At 37.3% G+C, this 9,651-nt stretch overlaps 2 protein-coding genes across 3 annotated transcripts; both read right to left on the bottom strand.

Annotated features, from left to right (window-relative positions):
• Positions 1-500: 500 nt before the first annotated feature.
• Positions 501-2,869, bottom strand: LOC115975891 (auxin response factor 8-like). 2 transcript variants are annotated; one of them, XR_004088203.1, is made up of 3 exons: positions 1,930-2,869; positions 1,645-1,838; positions 501-1,048 (listed from the first exon to the last, which is right to left on the bottom strand). XR_004088203.1 is itself a non-coding variant. In XM_031096930.1 (2 exons), the coding sequence occupies exons 1-2, from the start codon at positions 2,842-2,844 to the stop codon at positions 1,713-1,715; spliced, it is 1,041 nt and encodes a 346-aa protein (XP_030952790.1). In that variant the 5' UTR covers positions 2,845-2,869; the 3' UTR covers positions 1,070-1,712. The 2 variants fall into 2 exon arrangements, 1 of the variants encoding a protein (XP_030952790.1); XM_031096930.1 differs by lacking the exon at positions 501-1,048 and having other exon boundaries at positions 1,070-1,838.
• Positions 2,335-5,536, bottom strand: LOC115975890 (pentatricopeptide repeat-containing protein At5g66520-like). The gene is made up of 2 exons (XM_031096929.1): positions 3,543-5,536; positions 2,335-2,906 (listed from the first exon to the last, which is right to left on the bottom strand). Exon 1 carries the CDS (start codon positions 5,198-5,200, stop codon positions 3,593-3,595), a length of 1,608 nt encoding a protein of 535 aa, XP_030952789.1. The 5' UTR covers positions 5,201-5,536; the 3' UTR covers positions 2,335-2,906; positions 3,543-3,592.
• Between the last annotated feature and the right edge of the window lie 4,115 nt (positions 5,537-9,651).

Genomic DNA, 9,651 nt, shown 5'->3' with positions numbered 1-9,651 from the left:
TAGTTCTACGTGTGATAGAATTGTGTTTTCTGTCTTGATTGTGCATCTCCCTCTTGAGCCCAGTATGCTTTGAAGAGAAGACAACTGGATATTTTGTTTAGTTAGTTTAATCACTTTCAAAAATTTTTCAAGGTCTGAAGAGCCACCGTAAATATGGGGAAAAATAGTTTACAAAGCACACTCTAAGTAGATACACAAGACATCGTTCAGCGGAAAGTTAATACACTGCTCACCAAGATCAAACTTCCCCCAATCTCCCCCCACTCAAACCAAAAATAAAATCAAACATCAATTTCATATTTTCGGGCATCAAATTAAACAATGTCAAATATGCTTTTAAGGTTTTTTGAAAAATAAACAAATAAATAATTAGTTATAGCTGTTGTATCAAGGAACCTTTTTACTATTGTTTAAAAAAAAAAAAACTAAATGCAGTGTCTTATATGTATCCACATTTATATCCATAATAAAATGTAGTGTCTTATATGTAGAGTGTGGCGCCTCAAAATGATGGTATCCGCATTAACAAGGACAAACTAAATGCAGCAAACTTGAGTGTCAAATGCTACTTTCATGAAAGCAATACCACCAGCATGATTTTAGGACACAGGTTTCAAGGTGCTAGAAATTCAATAGTTCTAATTTTTTTATCTAGGTAGTGAGCTTATATTTTTCTCCATAAGAGTCAAACCCATTAATACTAGAGTCTTAGAAAAAAAAGGTTATACAACATACTTGCGAGCCAAACAAAGGCAAATAGGCAGGGTCACACACCAAAACTAGTATATCCAATATTTGGATTTATCAGCGAGTGAAACTAGAAACAATTTCTGGGAATATATGTAATATGCTTTTATATTAACCTCAACCTCAGTTCCCGAGCATGCCAAGAGATGGTAGCCCTGAGACAAGGTCTTGAGCTTCACCACTACTGCAATTCAGCCTTTGACCACCTTGTGGGCTGAAGGATTCAACTGCTTGCTCTCCCATTTTATGGACACCCTCGGGTGAAATTATCTTTATATACCAAACATTATTGACAAACGCCCTGCACATGGTCATTTATAGTAAGTGCACAGAAATAGGTCTTGCCAGCCTGTTCTGAGAACCCATGGCCATGGCAATCATTTTATTCTGTTCTATACTATTAAAAAGTACATTCATAGATAAACATATAAATAACCAAGAGGTGAAGGGAAATAAAATCTAAAAAAAATGTTGATAAACAAATATAATAAAGTGATTTCTTGAAATCCTTAAACCCAACTCTCTCAAAGAGGCATCAATAAAATTAAAGAAGCTCATCAGAATGCAATAACAAAGAAAGAATCTTCATCCAAGTTCTGAGTAGACGCAATGGCAATGTTTTTTTTTTGGAGGGGGGAATGTTAGTGGGAACGCCTTCGACTCTACAGAGCATCTGGACCCGTCACTAAACAAGTTTTACTTTGCCTTTTCAAGGAGATCATGGAGAAGGAGAACAGAGAAAAGAGGCTTCATTCACAATCTCAATGTTGTCACAAGAAACCCCAAATTTAACAAAAAACCATTTTCAAACCAATTAATAGATAAACCTTCAAAAGCATCTAATCAAAGGGCTATCCATTGTAAATACTCTAATCAAAGGGCTATCCATTTAAATACCTACTCCCATGGGTCGTCTCCAAGGAGAAGCACATCATTTTCCCTGTCAACACATCCAAGCTACTAGCCTAATATAAGAGGGTCTTCAAACTTTCCCTCAATTCCAAACATCTGCGCCAGCTCCTCTTGCAGCTCATATAGCTGCTGAACCGGGAGATGTCTAGTGAGTGCCCAACCGACCCTGATTTATAAACCTATACAAAAACAGTGCATCATCTAGTCAAGACTACTAAGCAAGCAATAGTAATAATAAATTGAAAGACCCAAATAGCTTGCAGCTCATACCTTGACAAAAGTCTGAGATGGGGTTGGTGGATCAACTTGCCCTGCACTGTTCAATAACTCAGAGGAGTCTTGCTCTGAACCGTACAGAGAATTCTGAAATCCAGTATCCCCTAATGGCATTGAGGACACATCAGCATCAACTGATGTAGCAAAAGTAGACATAGTGGCACGGAGTAGAAGTCCAGATGAATCAACATGAACAACAAAAGAAGTAGGATTCTGAGAAGCAGAGTTACAAATTTCTGGCTCTTCAGTAGCATCTTTCCCAGGATAAGGTGAGTGTGACATTGAGTTGGCAAAATCATCAACCTTTGAATGTGAATACTTTGGAGCCCATGATTGTTGGGGTAACTTCTCAGCTAGCATGGACTGACCAACTCTGGAGAAGTTCAAAATATTGCTACTCCCTTCAGGACAAAGTGAACTGACCATGTTTTGTCTAGGGCTAATGGATGCTGAGAACTTTGTACTTGGATCCATGAAGTCTGCCTTCACAAAGGATGAAGAAGGCACATTTGACTGCAGCCTCTGATGCAGCTGATCACTTCGAATATGAAGTGTATTCTGATAGGTATGTTGCTGTTGCCATGCCTGATCCTCTTGTTGGTTGTTAAGTGATTGCCATATAAGGTGCTGTGGCATGTTCTCTGATAAAACTTGGGTTTGTGCCTGCAGGATATTAAGAGGAATTGCTTCTTCTTCTTGTTGCTGTTGTTGCTGCTGCTGCTGCTGCAAGAGTGAAGTATGGCTCCCTGGCTGTTGAAGACCCTGTAAAGGCTGCTGAAATTGCATAACTTGATGTCTTAGGAGATCTGCACTTCCTAGGTTCTGCATGCCAGCAGCCAACATGGCTTGGTACCCGTACTGCTGATTAGGATAATTTCCAAGCAACATTGGGTCCATTCTCTGCCGCATCCAGGGATACAAACTAACACCTTGAAAATTAAGGGAGTGAAGACCATGCTCTCCAGTTCCCCCTTGAAAAAATCAATAAAAATTAATATTTAATGAAATATAATGTAAAATAGATAATCTAATGTGATGTGTTTTGAAAAGTGAGTATGTAAAAGAGAAAAAATAGGTTCTTATGCTAAAATAGACAAAATTTTGCATGAGGTGATGCAAATGATCTAAGATCTTATCCAAAAATAGCTCTAATCAATTAAAAAGCAACTACTTACAAAGACAACCACTTCAGTAAAGGATATTGACCCTTTTTTAAGCCTCTCATTATCCGTTTGGCCAACTTATTATTTGTTAATGTGAGACAAAAAAAAAGTGATTTTAACAAATTCTTTTAGACAATAGTCTCCCTTGTGTTTTCAAAAAGTATACTTTAGTCCTAGTAAGAGGATAAAATTCAAAATTAATTAATAATAATAAGGATTCAATGCCTGAATGTCCCAATCCCTTATATACGCCCTCCAATAAAACAATGACGTATCATCTACAGATTCCCAAATGTCCTCTAACTTCAAATTCACAACCCCTTTCTTTTAAAAAATTTGTTCATAAGTAATTTCCAATATCTAATAACTGAATAAGTCTCCATGGCCTTATTTTCTATGGAGACAAAGATTTCAATTGGTTTGAATTTCTCAAGAGCTTGCTACCTTATTGGCAAGTGAGCTGTGTATACACCAATTCTCATATCAAAGTTGATTTATTCATTTATCTTATCACAGTCAATGTCATCGTCATCATCATGCTGAGAAAACTTGAGGTGTGTGTCAATTGCAAGCAACATTAACATGATTTCCTCCATAGGCGCATGCGACCTATCTCCAGCTACAAATTCAAAAACCACACCATCTACTTCAATCAAGCTGCACCCGGGAAGCTTCCGTACCCTTTTCTCTTCCATTCCCTTTCTTACCTTTGCGACACCATCCCATTGGTTAGCAGAAGCATACATGTTGGAAAGAAGAACATGAACCCCACCATGGTCTAGACTCTGATGAATCAAGTGCTCAACCGTTTCTTTACCCAACTCAACATCTCCATTAACTCTACAAGCATTGAGCAATGCACCCAAAACATAGGAGTCTGGTTCCATGGGCATCTCTCTCACCACCTTCTTTGCCTCTTCTAGCATCCCAGCTCTTCCTAAGAGATCTACCAAACAGCCATAGTGTTGGACCCCTGGCTCCATCCTGTACTCCTCACTCATGCTATTGAAAATTCTCATACCTTCATCCACCAACCCCATTCGACTGCATGCACTTAATACACATATAAATGTTACTTCATTAGGAAAAACTCCTTCATTCTTCATCCTAACAAACAACTCTATCGCACTACCACTCTGACCATGATTTGCTAGGCCTGAAATCAAAGAAGTAAACGCATAAACATCTCTATTCATATTCGGCATCTCATCAAATACACTACAAGCACTTTCAATGCACCCGCATTTTGCGTACATGTCAATAAGAGCAGTGCCCAACACTCTATCTAATTCCATCCCATTTCTATCCACATATGCATGTATCCACCTTCCCTGATCCAATGCGCCAAGAAAAGCACACGCAGTGAGTGCACCCACAATACCAGCATGATTAGGCCGAAACCCAGAAACCTGCATATCATTAAAGAGCTCCAAAGCCTCTTTGAACAAACCAACTTGTGCATGACCAGTTATCATCGCACTCCAAGAAACAGTATTCTTCACAGGCATTTGATCAAACAGTTCCCGTGCAACCAAAACTAGTCCCGATTTCACGTAGCCATTAATCAAAGCAGTCCACGTAATGACATCCCGGTTCACACTCGTATCAAACAACTTACGAGCTGATTCCATGCAGTCACAAGTCGCGTACAAATGGATCAACCCGTTCTGCACAAAGTCATATGATTCCCAGCCAAGCCTGACGACTTGGGCATGGAAAATTTTACCCAATGAGATATCAGAGAGGTGAGCACAAGCTCTAAGGAGAAAAGAGAAAGTATAGTTGTTGGGCAAGAAGCCAATGTGAAGCATATTCTTATAAAGACACACAGCTTTAATGGGTTCATTTTTCTCGGCAAAAGCTCTGACCATGGTGTTCCAAATGAGTTTGGATGGATTGGGTAAATGGTGAAAAAGTTGATAGGCGTGGTTCAAGTCTCCATGGTCCGACACTGCGCAGAAGGAGATGATCTTGGTAACGGCATGAGGATCCAAAAGGGTGCCTGAAACAGTGAGATGGCATTGGATTTGCTTTACATGCGTCATGGTAAGGCTCAGGGATTGGTCCAACAGGGCAAGAGCTCTCTGAGTACTTGCTTTCATCAGCCCCAATATTTTGGGAAAAAATGGCAGCCTGAAAACTTAAACTTTGCCCCCAACATATCAACAAATTAACAACACATATGATACCGTTTCTCTCTCTAAGCTCTGCCACGCAAATTTGCATAATCTCATTCTTCCTCTTCCACTGGTCAATCCCTTCCGTTGGTGGCTTGGCATCGCACCTCCGTCGGATCTAGTAGAATCGGCTGAGGTGTGGTGTTCTCCTCTCTAATCTGAGTTTTTTTTCCCTCTCTCTGATGATATCTCTCTATTCTTTTTGGCACGCACACTCGCTCTATCTGCTGCCGCTGGTCCGAGTCTAGGGGGGTAAACAAACCAAGCCGTTCAACTCAGGTTTAGCTCAATAAAAAGCCCGTTTATATTCGTTTGTTTATAAATAAGTTAAGTTTGAACCTTAGTTTTATGCTTGTTTGATAAACAAGATGAGCCCAAGCAAAAGAAAATTGTTTGTGAATAAACTCGTAAACAACAGGGCTCAAAACAAAACATGCCAACTTAGGCTCGTTTATAGCTTGATATATGTTTACTAAATAAACTCATTATTATGATATTACACGTTTTGGAATGTTAATTTATAGCTTGTTTATTCATATATGTTTTGGAATGTTAATTTATTTAAATTTATGAAGATTATAGTTGCATAAATGACAAATGTGGATATAAAATTGCATTTTGAACAATTACTCAAGTTATAGAAAATGAATAATGAACGGATGGATTTAATTATGTAAAATTGTAATTTAAACAATTTCTAATCACGGGTGGAATTAGAAGCATTATAAAATGAGCGTATTATTTTCTTTTCTTTTTGTTTACTTGATTTTTGGTGATAAGTACATCCAATGTTTTTGGATCCCAAGCTAAAAAGCTTAACTTGAGCTTAAGTTTGAGCTTGATATTAAGCTCGAGCTTCACTTAACTAATTAATCAAGCCAAGCCAAATCAAGCTAAGCTCAAGCTTTTGGCATTCTCACGAGCTCGAGTTCAAACATTGTTTTTAAGCTTGTCTCAAGCTCGAGCCAAGCTTGAGCATTTTATTTTTATTGACAAGCCAAGCTCAAATACACACTACTTGGCAAAGCTTAGCTCATTTACAACCCTATTTAAGTCTTGACTCTTGTGTTTTGAGTTCATTTGCTTTTTCTTTAATACAGTATTTTAAATTTGGACTTAAGGGAGGGAGGCAAAATTGGACAGGACCTATAAAACCCAACATGACACGCTACGAAATTAACAAGTTATTAGTTGAGGTTTAATGAGTTGATATAATATTCGGGTTGACATAACTTACCTGTTTAATAAACAGGTTAGGTTAGTGTCCAATTCATGGAATCCGTTTAAACTGGCTGAACCTTTTAACTAAATGACAAATTATTAATATACCCTTCAAATCCTAAGTATATAAACTTATTAGTTGTTGTGATTTATTTTCTTTGACATATTATGATTGATTATTTGTGATATTGAAATATACTTTAGTTTTAAATGATTATTTGTTATACAATTACTTATTCTGAATATTATATTAAAAATATTTATTTTTTTGGTTTTTAATAATTTAATTTGGTTAATACTTTTTTTTTTGGATAAAATTTGATAAATAGATCGACATGATTGACCCGTTTAATAAATGGGTTTTGTTAAGGTCGAGAAATCTTGACTCGTTTAATAAACATGTCGGGTTAATGTTGACTCATATAGTCAGATACTCATGAGTTGATACAAACCCGACAGGCAAACACGAATTGACACCCCTATACTGGACTATGGTTGACTAACGTTGCTGTTAATCAGACTTGTGGGTGGTGTAGAAATAATAATACTTGGGGGAAAAAACAAAAGAAAAATTAGTCATTTTGCATGTTGAGGAAAAAAAGATATATTAGTATTAGAATAACTTGAACACAAAATTTTAATTAAATAGTTTGCATTTAAAATGTAATATATACACTCACATATATATAATTTGATAGTTACAACTTTGGGAAAGGGAATTTTGAACTTTAGTTCTTCTCATAAATGTGATTAGGCAATGTCACTAGGGTCTTAACTCTTAACAATCCATGAGAAAGCTCTACAAATCGACAAATCATGTATGAAATTCCTTTTATAAGATCACATTTTGAAATTTTTGTGAACATATGTAAAAATTATGGGAAAAGATTGGGAGAAATGGGGAAAGTTTTAGGAAAGGTCGTTTGGAAGGATAGGGAAATTGTCTTGATTTTTTTATCCGAAGCTATGTTTGTATTGAGCAATAGTGTCATTTTCTCACTATAGAGAGGGTAATTCCATTTTGCAAGTGGTGATATGTCTCCCTCTGGCACATCATCAACTTCAAGACTGTGGGCTATTAAAAAACTCATATTATGGGTGCTTATATGACATTTAATAATACCAAGCATGGATGGAATGCCATTTTTCCAAAAGCTAAGTACTCATCAAGAGTATAAATCTGAATTTTAAAACATTAAAGCATTAGTAGCGAGGGTGTAAAGCCCTCCAAATTGCTATTCAACCTAAACCATTAAAAACATGCAAAAACTGGATTATTATATGTAAAAAATTATACCAACCTACTACAGTAATTTGGTACTTTTTCAAATTACTATTCATAGTTGGTAAACTTAAATTCCAATATTTTATTAACTCTCACTCTCTCTCTTTTATGACTCTCCCTCTTCTCTCTCTATTCTCTTTATTTATCTTCTCTGTCTCTTCACATTTTTGGTTGGGTTCAATCAATGCCTAGGTTTTAGTGGCGGGTCTTTTTCGTGGTTTCTAGGTTTGGATTGGGGGTGGGATTTTGGTGGTAGCTAGGTTTCAATTTCAATGGTGGAGTTGAATTGGTGACTGGGTTTCGGTGGTGGCCAATTTAGTGGTATTTGGGTTTTAGTTTCGGTGATGGAGTTTAATCGGTGTCTGGGTCTCTTGGTGGAGTTGAATCGGTTGCTGGGCTGGGATTGGTGGTGGGTCGTTTTGGTGGTTGATAGGTTAGGATTGGTGGTGGTAGTTTCGATGGTTGGTGGGTTGAGATTGGTGGTTGGGTTTTGGTGGTGGGTTGTTTCATTATTTACTGTGTGTGGTGCAGCAACGTGGTTGTTGGGTTGGGATTTTGGTTGTAAGGGATGATGGTTGCTTGTAGAGGAGAGAGAGAGAGAGAGAGAGAGAGAGAGTAAATAAATAATAATAAAAGAAGATTTAAATAAAGTGGTAAAATAATAGAGTTTGGAAATTAAGAGCATCCACATCAATGGTGTTAAATATCTATTTTAATACTCCAAACACCCAACGTCCAACATCAATGGTGCTAAACTTAAATTTTTTTACCAATCTATAATAGTGAACTGCTAGTAGTACCAATTCACTGTAATGAGCTACTACTAGTATTATATTATTTCTCTTTCTCCCTCTCAATATTAAATTAGTTTTTTCTTTCTCTCTCCATTCCCCCATTCTCTCCTTTCTCTTTATCTCTATCAAGCCAGTTCTCTCTCTCTCCTCTATTGCTTCCTCTCCTTTCTCGCCTCTCACAGCAAAATGGTGATAATGGCTTTGAGATCAATGTGCGATGACGTGTGGTGGTTGTTGAGATTGGCGTTGACGTTTTGAATTCTTAGGTTTGGGTTGTTCTAGCATTCAAGTTTGGTGCATTGTGGTGGAGATTTTTTTTGGGTGGGTTATGGGTTTTGTGAGTTGTGGCTTACTGGGTTTTGGGGGTAATTTGGCATCGACAATGATGGTGCTGGGGTCGTTATGTTAGTGCTAGGTGTGGCGAAGGGTAGCGGTTGTGCTTGGTTGTTTTACTAGGTGGTAGGGATGGTGGTGGGAGTGGTTGTGGTTGTGGTGGGTCGTTGATCGGCTTTTGGTGTGGTTGGGTTTCAGTGGAGTTGTGGTTTGTGTGGTAGTTTTTGGCTGATTTGGGTCACTAGGTTGTGATGTGGTTGGTGGCAGTGTGGTTGTGGTATGGATGGTGGGTTTGTGGTGGTTGGATTTTTATTTTTATTTTTTATTTTAATTATAGTTGCGGAGGTTTTGGGTGGGTTTGATATGGAATTTTTTTGGGACAGTGAGTTTATGACTATGGGTTGTGGCAACTGGTTTTGCTAGTAGTGGGTTGTGCGTGATGGCTGTGACTTGTGAGTTGTTGTTCTTGCTGGTTGTTATTGCTACAAAGAAGAGACAAAGAGATAGAGAGAGGAAGAGAAAGAAAGAGAAATAGATAAAAATAAATAAATAAATAATATTTCAATGAAGTGACAAAATAATAAAATCTTTAACGTTGGAAGTACTGTAAAGTAAAGTATTAAAATAGATAAAATGACGTTTTGAGGTGCTAAAAAGTTACTGTAATTGCTCACATACAGTCAAGTTGGTCTAAGTTATTTTTAATTTATGCTATTCTAGGTCCAAATCTATTACAATATACT

The sequence above is a fragment of the Quercus lobata genome, chromosome 2 (assembly GCF_001633185.2).
Source record: "Quercus lobata isolate SW786 chromosome 2, ValleyOak3.0 Primary Assembly, whole genome shotgun sequence".
In the NCBI taxonomy this organism is placed as follows: Eukaryota; Viridiplantae; Streptophyta; class Magnoliopsida; order Fagales; family Fagaceae; genus Quercus; species Quercus lobata.
The sequence above is the reverse complement of the archived record's forward strand: the minus strand, read 5'-3'. Positions and strand labels throughout refer to the sequence as shown.

Coding starts and splice junctions, on each gene's coding strand:
- LOC115975890 (XM_031096929.1), bottom strand. CDS start 5,200: ATGAAAGCAAGTACTCAGAGAGCTCTTGCCCTGTTGGACCAATCCCTG.
- LOC115975891 (XM_031096930.1), bottom strand. CDS start 2,844: ATGCGGCAGAGAATGGACCCAATGTTGCTTGGAAATTATCCTAATCAG. Junction 1,839..1,929: donor CATCTCAGACTTTTGTCAAG/GTATGAGCTGCA, acceptor GTTTTTGTATAG/GTTTATAAATCAGGGTCGGT.